The sequence below is a fragment of the Ovis aries genome, chromosome 9 (genome assembly GCF_016772045.2).
Source record: "Ovis aries strain OAR_USU_Benz2616 breed Rambouillet chromosome 9, ARS-UI_Ramb_v3.0, whole genome shotgun sequence".
NCBI classification, from domain to species: domain Eukaryota; kingdom Metazoa; phylum Chordata; class Mammalia; order Artiodactyla; family Bovidae; genus Ovis; species Ovis aries.
In genome coordinates this window covers 12,846,369-12,863,091 of record NC_056062.1, presented here as the reverse complement: position 1 = coordinate 12,863,091, position 16,723 = coordinate 12,846,369, and the positions used below count along the sequence as shown (strand labels likewise).

At 39.0% G+C, this 16,723-nt stretch overlaps 1 protein-coding gene across 3 annotated transcripts in view; it reads left to right on the top strand.

Annotated features, from left to right (window-relative positions):
- Positions 1–285: 285 nt before the first annotated feature.
- The window catches only part of PHF3 (PHD finger protein 3), a 90,438-nt gene continuing 74,000 nt past the window's right edge, over positions 286–16,723 (top strand). The window contains exons 1-2 of one of the 3 annotated variants that reach the window (XM_015097696.4): positions 286–591; positions 13,651–13,919. In XM_015097696.4, the coding sequence (XP_014953182.1) occupies positions 13,676–13,919 (244 nt within the window). In that variant the 5' untranslated portion in view covers positions 286–591; positions 13,651–13,675. Of the gene's footprint in view, positions 592–13,650; positions 13,920–16,723 lie in introns of those variants that run through there. The other 2 variants (XM_015097697.4, XM_042253852.2) reach the window with 2 other exon arrangements.

Here is a 16,723-nt window from a genome sequence, read left to right as displayed (position 1 = left end):
CGGACTGTGGTGCAGGGCCAGCAGGGATCCCCCGGCTCGGGGTCGATCGGTTCCGCCCTCGCCAGCCATTCTGAGATCCCCCCCGTTCATAAAGAGCAGCGGAGGGGGAGAGACGTGCCCGTCAGTATCACACTGAGCAGGCGGTCACCGAGCCGCGGAGGAAAGAGCGCGCGCAGCTCCGGCGGGCCCGCGGGCGGGCCGCGCCCTCGGAGGCCCGAGGCCTGCAGCGCGCAGGCGCGGCGCTGCCCCGGAACGGTAAACAGTGTGGTCACGTGACGCGGCCGCGCTCCAGCCGCCGGGCCGCCGCCGCACGCAGATGGCCTCGGGGTCTCGCGCCGCTGCTCCGTCCCCACGAGGCGCGCTCTGCTGGGGCGCTGAGCGGCGGCGGCGGCTGCACGAAGGCTGAGGAGGGCGGCGCGGAAGCCGGGGCGCCGGGGTCCGCGGCGGCCAGCCGGCCGTGAGGAGGAAGAAGCCTCGGCAGCGACGCCTGCGTCCCGCGCGTACCCCCTCTCGGCTCGCCGGCCCCCTCCTCCGCGCGGCGCGGCCACCATCTTCCCTCGCTGCCTGAGGTAGCGCTTGTCGGCGGAGCTGGTGAGTGGCGGCGCGGCGGCGGCCGGCGACGCGCGGCCCTCCCCCTCTGCCCCGCACCCCGCGGCCTCCCGCCCTCCGCCGGCCGGGCTCCGCGCCTCCCTCCCGCGCAGACCGGGGCGCCCCCCGGCCTCTTGCGCAACGCCTCGGCCTGCCCGCGCCGCCTCGGCCGCCCGGGACCGTTTGGGCCGCGGTGGCGGGGCCGCCCGGCTAGGGTCGGGCCGCGGCCTCCCCGCCGGCTCCGCGCCCCCGCCTCGGGTGAGTCCCGCCGCCGCGCAGGCGCTCGGGCGGGGAGGCGCGGCGGCGCGGCCCGGAGGCCCAGCCCGCAGGCCTCGCCCCGGCACTGCAGCGTCGAGCCTGGGGCCCGGGTCCGGCCGCGGAGCCGAGCTGGGTCCCCGCCGCCGGAACGCGGGGCCGGCGCTCCATCCTCCCTCCCGCGGCCGCACGCTTTTGTGGTCGGGCCCCAAACTGTCTCCTCCTTTTGCATAGTTTGAAGTGAGGAGCCCGGAACCTGGCCTTCCACAATACGTGTAATTTAATGAACCACTTGTCGACCCGTGGGTGTTAATGGTGCTAAAGAGCTGGTCACCTGACCGGGGGCGGGGAGGACGGAGAAAGAGGGAGAATGCTGGTGCTGCACAGCGCCCCTGCTTCTCCCCAGCCGTGTATCGCGGGGTCCGAGGGTTCGTTCCCATCTTTGAGTTTTTAAATGCTGTTTTTCGAGACTCTGATTCTAAGAAGAGTGTGTGATTATTGGTGCTGTTTAGGAATTATTTGCATGATTATGAATAGTGATTACTGTAGGCGGCAAGAACGCTTTAATATCTTCCCAGTCCTAATTTTCAGTGCGTTTATTGACACTTAATTTAAAATGAAACGGAGGTAATTGAGCCTTCGCAAATGCTATCTTTACCAAGTTATTTTAAGCTGGTTGGGGGGGAGGTACTTAAATACTACATTGTTTCTGTTTAGTTACTATTTTGGATTCGAACTTGTCTTCCCTCTTCTAAGCTGGTTGAGATCTTCCAAAACTGTTTCCATTCATTAGCTACCATTTTTTGACTCTTGAATGAAGTGTTTGGGATTGAGAAAATGTTTGTAGATGTGTTTTTCTGGTAGGCGAGAGAGGAGTCAAAGAACCAGGAAATTTTTGCAGCATTCTTATGTTATTGAACTTGTATCTTCATTCCAGAGCACACATGGTGTGTTGTGAATATTATTGTTTGAAATAGTGATTTCTTTATCATGATTAGACCTTTCCTTTATTATTTCTATCCAGTTCTGTTTACTGGACGTATATAACGATGATGAATTTTCCCTCCATCAGCATCGTCATCATCACTATTTTAAAATATATGCTCCATTTCCCCATGATAGTAACAGAATTGAAGGAGGTACTTTTAACAGTTCTTACTGAGCTGATGAAACCAGTAACAGTTCAGTCAGTTCCTTAGCAGCAGAAAGACATCCACTCAACCGAGGTGAGCCTCTTGTTAAGTATGCAGAACTACAACCTTAGAGTGTAAGCTTTATTTGGTAGCTGTACCGGAGATTTGTGAGGAGTTAGTGATGGACAGAGGAGCCTGGTAGGCTGCAGTCCATGGGGTCGCGAAGAATCGGACACGACTAAGCGACTTCACTTTCACTTTTCACTTTGATGCGTTGGATAAGGAAATGGCAACCCACTCCAGAGTTCTTGCCTGGAGAATCCCAGGGAGGGTGGAGGCTGGTGGGCTGCCGTCTATGGGGTCGCACAGAGTCAGACACGACTGAAGCGACTTAGCAGCAGCAGTAGCAGTGATGGGACAAGTTTCCCGGTTTCATGCATGATTTGTAGGTCCATTTGTTGAAGAACATGGAAATGTAAATAATACTGCTTTTGCATCCATTGGGAGGATAGTGAACTTCCTTAACAATCACACTGAATTAGTTACGCTTTCAGTGCTCTTGGGGTAGACGTCAGATAAGTGTCTAGCTGATCCTGTGACATATTCATCTGTTGCATACTCAGATAAGTCAAATCTATGAGAAGTGGTCTGTGTAAATGTAGGTGAAAAATCACATTGGTTCAAAGCAACGTTCAGGATGGACATATGGAAAGGAAGTTGTCTTTATTTAAAACCGTAATGTTAAAATCATAATTATTTTGAGTACTAGAATCGGGAAGGGTTGATAATTTTTGACTTTATAATAGCAGTTAATAAAACTTTTTAAAATTAATTTTTCACTGAAGGATAATTGCTTTACAGAATTTTGCTGTTTTCTGTCAAACCTCAACATGAATCAGCCATAGATATACATATATCCCATCCTTTTTGAAACTCCCTCCCATCTCCCTCACCATCCCACCCCTATAGGTTGATACAGAGCTCCTGTTTGAGGCAGTTAAAAAAATTATTTTTGATGAAAGTTAGTTTTGGGTACTAAAATATAAATAATGGTTATCTTTCTTGACATGGTAACTTTTTACCATTTTGATATGTTTTCGTTTCTTAAAGGTGTTTTTTTTTTTTTTTTTAATCTTTACACAGATATCTCATGAAATCTTTTTTAGTTAATTTTTAAGGATAATAATCTGGAGGTAAGATCTTTATTATTTTTTTAATGAGGAAATATAGTTATTGATTAGCCTCTCAGGTTTGTGGATCACCACCAAAGTGTCAGGGAGTACAAGGTTCTTGAAGTGCTGACTTCTGAATGTTTTTATTCATCTACATTTCATCAATTCTTTTGGACTTGCGGTTGCTGGCTTTCTTTCTTGGAACAGGACATCTTAGGCTCTGCTGCTTTCATTTTTTAGAGCACCCTGTGAGAATCCTGTAATATCTTTTCAGAAGTGTAGATATCTTATTTTTTAACTACAAAAATAATTTGGCAAATTTTTACATATTTCTAGCCCTTGCATTTTTAAGAACAGTAAAAAAAAATTCTCCTTGAATGTTTCCCTTTAATTACATAGGGAATGATATTGACAGTATTGATTTGATTCAAAATATTTGAGACTCAGGTACTATTTGTATTCTCATGGAATGTATTCTAGGTTGAGAAACCAGATTCAGATGGGTGCTATTAAATCATTGGATTAGAGTTAAAAGAGGAAGATATTTCAAGAGTTACAAAACACATTCTATGAGGAATTGTCAAATGTATAGACTGGACAGTTATTGCCATGGATTGTGTATTTAATCTAGATCATTTTTAATGATCAAGATTTAAATATTTAGGATTATTTGTATAATGGAGTGAGGGTGAAGAGAAACAGTTAAGCAAAAACTTAAATAGTATCCTGACATTTTATCTTTTGTCGCAGTCTAACTTTATTAGACAGAATTTTGAATGGCATAGTGGATTGTACACAAAGGCTTAAGTTTTAATTCACTCATAACTTGTGTGAGATGGTCACATGAAAACATTCTAAAATTGTAGACTTTGAAAATAAATTGTGAAGTTTGTGGTTCATCACTTCCGCAATGATGATGTACGCACTAAAGATATCTATTTTATTTTTTATATGTAGGGAGTGGCTAAGTACATATTTCCCAATTTATTTTGGAAGTGGGCATGTCACTTTGTTTTCAATATTTTAATGATTTCATTAATGATATAAAGATTGATATATGTTATGCATGTAGACTTCATAAAGTACAGTAGGTTAAAAGTGCAGGCTCGGGAATCTTGCTGCCTGGATTCCAGTTTGGGTATAGAGACATACCTCTTTTATTGTGCTTTGCAGATACTGCAGGGTTTTTTTTTTTTTTTAAACAAATTGAAGGTTGTGGCAATCATGTATGGAGCGAGTCTTGCCGCCAGTTTTTTTTAAACAGCATTTGCTCACTTTGAGTCTTCTATATCACGTTTTGTTAATTCTCACAATATTTTAAACTTTTTGTCATTATTGTGTTATTGCTTTGTGATTGGTGTTGATGTTAATGTTGTCATTTTGGGTTACCTCAAACCACAACCCTAATAAGATGGTGAAGTTAATTGTAAATGTTGTGTGTGTTCTGACACCTCCACCGACTGGCTGTTCCCTATCTTTCTCCCTCTCCTTGGGCCTCCCTAGTCATTGAGATGCTATAATATTGAAAGTAGGCCAATTAATAACCCTGCCATGACCTCTTAACTTTCTGAGTAAAGAGTCCATGTCTCTCAGTTGAAATCAAAAGTTAGAAATGACTGAGGTTAATGAGGAAGGCATATTGAAAGCCAAGATATCTCCCAAAGTAGGCCTCTTGTGCCAAACGGTTAGCTGAGTTGTGGATGCAAAGAAAAAGTTCTTGAAGAAAGTTAAACGTGCAGCTCCAGTGAACATATGAATGAAGAAAGTAAAACGACCTTATTGCTGATACAGAGAAGGTTTTAGTGGTGTGGATAATCAAACCAAACACAACATCCTCTTAAGCCAAAGTCTAATCTAGAGCAAGGCCTTGCTGCTGCTAAGTCGCTTCAGTTGTGTCCGACTCTGTGCGACCCCATAGACGGCAGCCCACCAAGCTCCCCCATCCCTGGGATTCTCTAGGCAAGAATACTGGAGTGGGTTGCCATTTCCTTCTCCAATGCATGAAAGTGAAAAAGTCAAAGTGAAGTCGCTCAGTCGTGTCCGACTCTTCGCGACCCCGTGGACTGCAGCCTACCAGGCTCCTCCGTCCATGGGATTTTCCAGGCAAGAGTACTGGAGTGGGGTGCCATTGCCTTAACTGTCTTCTGTTCTTTGAAGGCTGAGAGATGTGGGGAAACACAGAAGAAAACTTGGAGCTAGGAGAGGTTGGTTCATGAGGTTTGAGGAAAGAAACTGTCTCCATAACATTAAAGTACAAATGTGTGAAGTAGTGCATGCTGATGTGAAAGCTGCATCAAGTTATCCAAAGGATCTAGCGAAGATAATTCATGAAGGTGGCTACCCTGAACAACAGATTTTCAGTCTAGTCAAAATAGCCCTCTGTTGGAAGAAGGTGCCGTCCTGGATGTTCATAGCTGGAGAGGAGAAATCAGTGCCTGATTTTAAAGGACAGGCTGGTTCTCTAGTTAGAGACTAATGCAGCTGGTGACTTCAAGTTGAAGCCAGTGCTCATTCTAAAAGTCCTAGGGTCTTTAAAAATTACGTTAAATCTACTCTGCCTGTGCTCTGTAAATGGAGCAACAAAGCCTGGATGACAGCACATCTGTTTACAGGATGGTTTACTGAATATTTTAAGCCCACTGTTATTCTGTTGCTTAGAAAAAGGTTCCCAAGTGTCATTGCTCATCGACCTGGTCTGCACCTTGTAATGCCTGCTCACAACAACATCCGTTCTGCATCGCATGGATCATGGAGTCACTTCGACTTTCAAGTTTTATTTTTAAGAAATACCTTTTGTAAGGCTATAGCTACCATAGATACTGATTCCTCTAAGGGATCTGGGCAAAGTCAGATCAACATTCAGAGGAGTTTGGAAGAAGTTGATTCCAATCCTCATGGATGGCTTGGAGGGTTTCGGAATTTCAGTGGAGGAAATAACTGCAGATGTGGTGGCAATAGCAAGAGAACTAAAATCAGAAGTGGAGCCTGAAAATGTGACTGAATTGCTGCAACCCTGTAATAAAATTTAAATGGAGGAAGTGTTGCTTCATCCATTGTTCCTTATGAATGAGCAAAGTCAGTGGATTCTTGAGAAGAAATCTACTCCTGGTGAAGATGCTATATAGATTGAGATGACAATACAGGATTTAGGTATTACATTAACTTAATTGATAAAGCAGCTGCAGGGTTTGAGAAAACTGACTCCAAATTTGGAAGAAGTTCTATGGTGTGTAATGTGCATTCAATAAGCATGTCATGTTACAGAGAAATTGTGGGAGGAAGAGCCAATCGGTGTATCAGACTTAATTGTTGTCTTGTAAGAAATTGCTGCAGCCACCCCAACCTTCAGCATCCACTAGCATCGAGGAAGGACCCTCCATTTGCAGAATGATTACAGCTTGCTGAAGTTTCAGATGATGCATTTCTTAGCAATAAATTATTTTTAATTAAGGTTTGTATCTTGTATTTTTAGACATCATGCTATTGTATACTTAGTAGACTAGACTATAAACATAACTTTTATATGCATTGAGAAACCAAAAAATTGGTGTGACTTACTTCACTGTGTACAATACTCACTTTATTGTGGTGGTTTGGGAATTACACTGCAGTATCTTTGAGGAACACCTGTCCTGGGTATGTGACCAGGACAATTTTTATATTTTATCATTGTTTTAGTAGTGGTACTTTTATTTTTTCTTACTGCTACTATTACCACCTGTTAGAAATTTGCTAATAGTGAGCATGCTTGGTGAATTGACAGCTTACTTGACCTACATAATGGTCTGGGCCTCAGATTGCTCATTAGCAAAACAGAGTAATCACATCTACTCTGTTTCTCAAGAGTTGTGAGAGACTAGTGAGATACGCACGCAGTACAGTTAGCATAGGGCCTCACACATAGTACACGTGAAGTGTGTGTTAACTTGGACTGCCATAGTTTTGATGACGAGCTGCTTGTACTATTTCTGTGGTTAATCCAAAGTACTGATGCTTCTGATAATGACAATAGGGCATCATAGTTGTAAATTTTAAAGGTAACTTTTTCACTGAGGGCTAATTAATTCTGCTTTTGCCAGTTTCAGCTTGAGGGTTCTTTTTCTAGGTTGTTAGGTCTTCTCTGATCTTAGTATGGCAGTCATGTTGGATTCTTAAATATTCTTTTTACCTGATAAATTCAGTGACAAAGTTATGATCCTTCGTTTTTTTGTTAGGTAGTCTTGCGCATAGATTCTGACTAAACTGGACCTGAATTTGAAATGGGCTTGTAGAGCAGGTAATGAGGTTGCATTGCTTTGTAGAAATGTGCTTTTTAGAATTATGTCATACCACACATATTAACCATTTAGTAATTTTTCTTGACTCTGTCCCAAAAGGATAATTTATTCTTCTTTAACTTTGTTGTATTAATGGTGGTGAAGAACTGACCTGTGTGTCAGAGGCGGTTTTGAGTTCTGTTACTTACTTATTCTGTAATATTGGGTGTAACTTGGCTCAGCTTTAGCTCACCAAATTGTGTGGCTGTGAAGTTTAAAGACATTATATATTTAAGTTAGCTTGTTGCCTGGCACATAATAGTCAATGAATTTAACTGTGAAGAGATAATACTAGGTAGTGGTTAAGTGTATTGACTCTTGAATGAAACATTTGGGATCCAAATTTCAGCTCCACCACTGACTACAGCAAGTAATTTAATCTCTCTGATCCCAATTTTACTTATTTCTGTACAATCAGGATTATAGCATTGTCGAGAGGATTAAATTAATAAGTGTAGAGCAGGATTTCTTAACCTCAGCACTGGTTTTTCGCTGGCTAGTTCTTTATAATGGGGCTTTCCTAAATGCAGTGTAGTATGTTTACTAGCTGCCAGTATCATGCCTGCCCTCCAGTCTTGTTGACCAAAAATGTCTCCATACATGGCCAAATGCCCTCTGGAGAGGCGTAATTTCCTCCGCTGGAGAACTGCTGATGTGGAGCACTGTCGACCAGAGCACATTTTTACATTTTATCATTGTTTTAGTAGTGGTACTTTTATTTTTCTTTTTACTGCTACTACTACCGCCTGTTAGAATTTGCTAATAGTGAGCATTCTTGGTGAATTGACAGCTTAATTTAAACTGTGGTGTAGTGGTTGGAAGGAACCCAGGGCCTTTGCGTTTAGGTCTTTACTTGAATTGTTGTTCCCCATTTATGTGTGGATCACTGCCTCATTTCAGGTTTTGGCTCACATGTTGCCCTTGTTAACAAGGCCTTCATTTACTGTCATACATGGAAGGCCTTTCTCTTCTCACCACTATTACAGTGTTTAATTATTATTCTTGGGTTTTATAATGTCCTGATATATGTTTGTCCCCTCCTCTACATTCTTATGTGCACACGCACACACACGACTTTAATAGCTTCAGTGATTTATTGTTAAGCTTACTATGTGTGTGTGTGTGTGTGTGATTTTTTTAAAAAGAAAATGTGATAAAATACATAATTTTATTTTGAAGATATTTCTGAGAGTTTGGGGTCGTTTTAATTCACTCTTAATTTAAAGGGATTTTGGTAGAAGTGTAATTTTTTTCCATTGATGCTTTTAAATCTTTTTGCATTTTGTGCGTGCAGGAAACACTTAGAAAACAATATATGTTGGTTTTATCTGTGTAAACAAAATTTGGCTGCACTGCAATTCTCTGTTACAGATGAAACAAGTGGGAAATATCTTTGGACTCAGATTCAGCATGTTAGTACTAATACTTATTTTTGGTTGTATTCTGAGTCTTTCTAAATCTTCCATTAGGACCAAACTCTACCTTTCATAGTCAGCACGTGCTGTTCATCTGTTTGAAGTAGTCCCTGGACCGTTAGGGCCCAGCTCACATCGCCTACTTAGCCTTTCTTGGCCCCATGGATTCTGCCTTGTTCTATGGTGCCATCTGAGCCCTTGAGTTTGACCCTTTCATATTTTGTTGTGATGTTTGCCTGTTTTCAAATTTGTTTATATGTCTATACTTTGTTTTGCATCATAAGTTCCTTGAATTTGATAATAGGGTTTGTTTCACTGGTATACTTACGATAGTGCTTTATAGTAGATGCTTGATAAATACATGCATGGAGGAATAATTTTGAATTAAGAAATTATTCAGTTCTCTGACTTATGCATCTTATTGTCATGTTGAGGTGTGACTGTGAGCCCCCAGAAGTAGTTTCTGATTTTAATATATAAGTATTCCCTAGTTAATATTATCAATTTAATTGCATAAATACATTTCATTAGCATCTTAAAATATATCCTGGATAGGTTTGTTATGTTTTAATTATTAACTTTATGATGCCAAATATAAAGATGCATATAAGTACAATTTCAGTATAAGAAACAGGAATTTGTCTATTTATTTATTTTTTGGCTGCACTGCGTGGCTCTTGGGATCTTAGTTCCTCTTCCAGGGATCAAACCCCAGGCCTTCAGCAGTGAACCTTCAGAGTCTAAAAACTCTGGTCTGGTGTGTATGTGCTCAGTTGAGTCTGACTCTTTGCGACCCCACAGACTGTAGCCTCCCAGGCTTCTCTGTTCATGGGATTTTCCTGGTGAAATAATGGAGTGGGTTGCCAGTTCCTTCTCCAGGGGATCTTCCCCACCCAGGAATTGCACTTAAGTCTCCTGCATTACAGGTGGAGTCTTTACCACTGAGCCTCTGGGGAAAAAAGGAATTCCCAGAAATTTGTTTAAATCAGGCAATTTGTTTAATTATAATAAAAGGGACACCGAATCATTTCTTAAATTTCTCCTTTATTGGATCAGTTATCTTTGTCTATCTGCATGACTAGGTATTTCAGGACACTGTATTTTAGGTTAGTGGGTTTTTTTTTTTTTTTTTTTACCTTATTTTGAAGTAGTTTTAGATTTATGGAAAAGTTGCAAACATGGTGTAGAATCGAGTTTTCTTGATTGTTACACCCGACATAATGCTAGTGTCCTTTTTTTTCCTGTAGTGTTTGTTTGACTGCGTTGGGTCTTAGTTGCAGTGCTCCAGTTTTCCTGTGGCTCTTCGGCTCAGTAGTTGCAGCCTGGAGCTTTGTTGTCTTGAGGCCTGTGACATCTGAGTTCTCTGAGCAAGGGTCAAACCCTGTCCCCTGCATCGAAAGGTGGATTCTTAACCGTTGGACCACTTGGGAAGTCCTAATGCTAATTTTTTTTAAAAAATCAGAACTAGAGATTAACATTACTATTACCCGAACTCCAGATTTTATTCTGATTTCACCAGTTTTTCCACTACTCTCTATTTTCTGTTCCATGATCCAGATCAGGATACCACATTGCATTTAGATTAGGGTATTTGTGTTAAGTAAGTTAATATTTCTATAGTTGGCTAAATTTGTTTTACAGTTTAGCATGGAGAGTTTTTATTTTTGATACTGAGTACTTGATACATAAAACTGATTAAAAAAAAGATTTATACTTCCAATCAGTGTTACTTTCAAGACAATCTTGCCGTATGGCTGTATACTGTGATTTTTTTGTCATTGTTTGGAATTGGCTCCAAAGCCTGTTGGAACAACTTATGAAAATTCAGTCTTATCAGTTTATAACAATTGTACAAAACACTTCTGTTGAAATTGTCTTGTTTGGACCCATAAGTTTGGGGTGCTTTATACCATATTTTGTCTTGTAGGATCCCCAGTTGCCTTGGCACATTCTATGTGTCTTGGTAACTGCTTAGTGATCACTTGCTGAATAAATTAAAGATATTAAAGAAATGTAACTTTGCTATACTGGTCTTTCTTGACTTTTTACACTGTTTGCCTAATCTGCTTATTTAATCCAGTGCAACATACTTTATAAGTCATACTAGTTTTGTCCAAAAAAAAAAAAATTTGGAGAATTAGGTTCACCCATCTTATATACAGTGTGCTTTACTTTTTAAAAAAAATTGATCTTTAAAGACTAAATATTGTCTGCTGTTGAAACTACCATGTATACAATAGATAGCTAGTGGGAACCTGCTCTGTAGTGCCGGGAGCTCAGCGCTGCAGTGACCTAGAGGGATGGGATGGGGGCTGGGATCTGGGTCCAGGAGGGAGGGGATATATATGTATATATGGCTGATTTGCTTCATTGTACAACAGAAGCTAATACAACATTGTAAGGCAACCATGTCTCAATTAAAAAAGAAAGCGGCTTTGCCAGAGGTTCTGAAGGGACTTTTCAGTTAAAGAGTTTGGGATGGTTCAGTAGTAGTATCACTGAAAAAAAATACTGCTCATTTAGAATGGGCTGGTCTTCAGTGTAGCTCGGTGATTTCAAGCCGTATAATACTGTACCTTCTGAACGTCGTGAATGTCCCCAAAATGCACATGATCAGAAGTTGGTGCAACAAAGACTGACCTTGGGTGAAATTTGTAGAATTTCCCAAACTTGTGTTGCTGTAGGAATGAGTGCATAGTTAGTAGATTCAACATACAAATTTATGAAGAAAGATAACTGTTTCTTGAATTGGAATTGCCGCCTTTTCTCTGTTTCACCTGGAATGCAACTCTGAAGAGGAGTTTGTTTTGGCTTGTGATTAACTTTGGATTCTAGCATATTCAGATAAACAAATTTGTTGGTAGTTCTAGCTAATTTGTAAACATTTAGTAACATTTTTGTAAATTATTTTTAATTACCAGAAATTTATTATACTAAAATTTCTTTGGAATCTAAAAATATATTAGTGGAAGTATTGAGGATGTATGATAATTGAACCTTTCTTAGGTACTGAGATCAGATAGCTTCAGGAAATTAAAACTTTTCCTGACTTTTCATCACTATTGTAGCTCAGTTTTCTCTAAATGTTGTGATTAGAGAATGCATGTAAGATAATCAGTTTATTTTGGTGCTTTGTTAATATTTCAGTGTAAATAATTTGCAAAATTTGAGAATAGATACCAAAATCTTATATTTAGAAGAGGATCAACTTTTGTAAGAGGCCATTTTTTTCCTTTTCTTTAAATTTTAAATTGAGTTGCAGTGAAACTGCATCCATTTTAAAATGAACAGATTGGTGAACTTTCGTGGGTATATGTACTCAGTCAAATTTCAGGGTATATGTACAGTCAAATTTCAGGACATTTTCATCATCCTTCAGAATACATTCCTGTTATTTGCAGTCAGTCCCTCTCTTATCCAAGGCCCCAGGCAACTACTGATTTGTTGGAAAATGTTTTTAAAAGAAGAACCTTTAAGGAGTCAAATCTAGTTAGTTTCTACCTGCCTTTCTACTAGTATCAAAGGGTTAGAGTTACAGCAGTGGGCCATATAGCCTTAAAACCTAGGTTTGGATGTTTAGCTCTGCCTTCAGGGAACATGTTTAAATGCCTTTTGTTTACAAAACTAGGATATTAATAGAGTCTATTGTTCTTATCACTGGGAATAAGTGAATTAAAAATGTAGGCAAAATGTTTAGCAGCATATAATATACACCCAGTAAGTTTGCAGAGTGTTTTTGAACTTCCTCTTCTCATTTTTATAGGGTAAAGAATTCAAGGACAGTTTGAGGAAAGTTTGGTAGAATTGGAGCTAATGTTTGGAATTTTGAAATCCAAGATGTTGTAGGTTAATTAGTGGAATTTTCTAGCTAATTAAATATTACTAGATCTTATGTAGTTGACTCTTCCCTGTCACCCAAAATACATTATTAGTTCATTATTCTCTGAAACCAGTAATAATTCAGCTTTTGATAATTAAGGCTCCTCTAGAGCTTGAAATGACCTTTGTTGAGCAATGCCTAGGTACAGTTTGAATAGGGGATTAGCTTGATATCTGTATAAACCCCACATAGCTCACTAAGACAAATATAAATCTCTGATACATTCTTTTCTTGACATTTATTTTATCTTAAAAGAGATGCTCCCTCTAAGTGTGTGTGTGTGCACATCTGTGCCTGCGTGTCTGTAGTTTTTTTGAGTTTTGATTTGTTGGGTTTAATTAATAGTTTCTTTCCATTTTTTTCTTGTTGTCCCACAAAAAAATTTTTGTGTTTCTTTACATAATTTAAATGCGTTGTAAATAAAGCAAGGGTGTTTACAGTTTTAATAAATATGGGACAGTACTTTAAATGATTTGATTTTAGTTCTTTTATATGACCTTTACTAATATGCAGTGTCTGAGTCTTAAATTTATGAAGAGAGTGTGGTTAAAAACATATGGTTTTTATGATTTAAACCATGGAATTCTTTCAAATGTGTCAAGTTAATGGACTATATATACATAGTTTTTTTCTCTAAAATTAATTAAGTGAACCTTTAATAGGATCTCTGTTAAAATGAAATTCTACATGCATGATGGAGAAACATTGTTTACCAAAGATTCGTTCTACATGTCCAAATGTATATTCTAAAAGCAGTGAGGATTTTTTTTTAAACAATTTAGAAATAACCTAAGTGTGTTCATAGACTCAAAACTATTAAAATAATTTGGTTTTAGGTGATTATCAGTTGATAGCTTTATTTCTTATGGTATTTTTTTTGTCTTTCTATAGGGCTGAAAGACACACAGAAGTCTTCATGGATATAGTTGATACATTTAATCATTTAATTCCTACTGAACACTTAGATGATGCCCTATTTCTAGGATCCAACCTGGAGAATGAAGTCTGTGAGGATTTTAGTACAAGTCAAAATGTCTTAGAGGACTCGCTGAAGAACATGCTCAGCGATAAGGATCCTATGCTAGGATCTGCAAGTAACCAGTTCTGTTTGCCTGTTTTGGATAGCAATGATCCCAATTTCCAGATGCCTTGTTCAACAGGTAATTCTTACTTTTTTTTTTTAGTCTGCAATTTAAAATAAAAGGAATTTTCAGCAGTTTTTTTTTTTTTTTTTTTTTTTTGATGAGGGTAGTACATTTAGGATTCTTTCCTTTGGATTTAGAGCTCCTTTTCTAGTCATCAGAATTAGAATTTAAATTTTCTTCCAAAGAATGTGGAGTTATCTTTGAGGATGTTGTGGATATAGATAGGGTAACTGTGTAATTTATCATCCAGAATGGGGTGCCTTTTTTGAGAATCATAGGGGGTGTTGTTCATAATTACATCATGACAACAGGTATAAATTGGGACTCCTAGCAGATAGTGATTGCCTCATCAATTGTGATGTGATGTAATCCTACATCTGTTGGAATCAAGGGAAATGGCTGAATTGACCTTTCCCAGTGCCCATCCTAGCTCTTACTGTGTGTTCTCATTTCAAGTCTTTTAGTATTTTGTACTTGTGTAATAGCTCAAAAACCAGAGAAAGAGCTCTAGGCCTGTGCTGTCCAGCATAGCAAGCACTATCCACTTAACTGGTAACCACCTGAAATGAGTCTCTCTTAGTTGAGATGTGCTGTAAATTGCACATTTTATTTTAAACATTCATTGTGAAGAAAAAGATTGTAAAATATTTCATTAAGTTTTAAAAATGTAGATTACATGTTGAGGTGATATTTTGGGTATTTTTGGTTAAATAAAACATTAAAATTAATTTCACCTGTTTTTAGTGTTTTTTTTAAGTGGTTCCTTGAAAATTTAAAATTACTTATGTGGCTTGCATTATATTTCCACTGGACAGATGACACTTCTTTTGGATCTATAGTTGAAGTAACTGAAAGTAACTTTCAGAGGATAGCTTTCTGTACTGCTAGTCAGATTCTTAATAAGAGATTACTTCAGAGATCATATTAATATGTGGAAAAATATGTAGGTTTTTTTTTTTTAATAAAGCAGAGAAAATATTGCAACAAACTTTGGAGCAGTTAGCTATTCTGTAAGCTAAAATCAGACAAAGGAAAAGCAGCTTCACATGGAGAAGTTAGGCTTTTAGTTCAGGTGTATGTGGTAGTGTTCTGTTTTTCAGTGACTCAAGACTTACGCACTATAGTTTTTCAGTAATTTTCATTACCTTTTAAAAATTTCCTACCTAATGTTTTGATATAAATACTTAAAGTTTGGATTAGGTGGCCTGCTATTCATTTGTAAATTTTTCAGATTACTCTGACTCAACACTTTTTAAAATCTTTCATTTTAACAACTCTTTAATACTGAAGTCTTTTTAATTGCTTGCTAATAATGGTGTATCTCTGAATTATATACATTGTATTGTGTTATTGCATAGGTTTACATTGTTTTTTGTTGTCATTGTATTCTTAAATGTTTTAAGCTTTTAAAGTTTTGTTTTATGTATGCATTGTTCCTGTGTCAGTACAGTATATCTAATTATTGTCAAGCACTTTTGGCACTGTTTGGTTATATGCACAAAGTTTCACAGCTTAGTCTGATTTCAGGAAGAACAATTATTGAATACTTATATGCTTATTACTAGAAGTACAGTTACCCTTAAGGATGTTCTGTTAGGCCTGCAACTGGCAAATTTATCTTTTAGTCCCTGAGTAATACTGGTGTTCTTACTTACAGTCTTTTTTAAAAATTTCTGTTGATGTGAAAAGTTTTTTTTCATGTGAAAAGTCTCTTTGGTTGAATATTTCTTTTGCTAATAGAAGACTTAGAACTCGATATTGAAATACTTAAATTTTTTTGAGTTCTGGTTAATACTTATTTACAATATCATTGTAAACTTTTAACTTTTTTATTAAGAATCTACAAATAGAAATATTTTCTAAATTTTTCTGTTTTGTTTGCTACAATTATCTTGGTTTTAAAGCAAAACTGTGTTAATGGTATGCATCCATACACTTTGAAGATATATAAGGAAATATGTGTGGGAAATTTTTAAAGCTCCTTGTAGGATTGCTTAGATTTCATTGTGCCATAAAGCAGTGGATTTATCTTGGATTATTTCAAAATTTCTTTGGTCCTTTGGGATATTTGGTTCAGTAAAAGGCCAACATATTTTCTAATGATAGCAAAGTGGAAACATTAAAAAAATTTTGTTGTAAATTAGTGAAACCCTATTGTAACTTTAAGCTGTTCACAGACTTTTGATATAAACGAAAAAGGATAAGCTTCTTACCCAGATGTTTGTACTCGGCTCTCTCAGTTCAGTTCAGTTCAGTTCGGTAGCTAAGTCGTGTCCGACTCTTTGCGACCCCATGAATCACAGCACGCCAGGCCTCCCTGTCCATCACCAACTCCCGGAGTTCACTCAGACTCACGTCCATCGAGTCAGTGGTGCCATCCAGCCATCTCATCCTCGGTTGTCCCTTTCTCCTCCTGCCCCCAATCCCTCCCAGCATCAGAGTCTTTTCCACTGAGTCTAGTCAAGGCTATGGTTTTTCCAGTGGTCATGTATGGATGTGAGAGTTGGACTGTGAAGAAAGCTGAGCGCCGAAGAATTGATGCTTTTGAACTGTGATGTTGAAGACTCTTGAGAGTCCCTTGGACTGCAAGGAGATCCAACCAGTCCATTCTGAAGGAGATCAACCCTGGGATTTCTTTGGAAGGAATGATGCTAAAGCTGAAACTCCAGTACTTTGGCCACCTCATGTGAGGAGTGGACTCTCTAGGTTTTTACTAATTGTCTTGACCAAAGCTTTGCAGGATAATGGCTCTTTAGTATTTCTCAGGCCATGGAAAGTTATAGATTATGGTTATTTTGTATCTTTGGTTTTAACAGTGC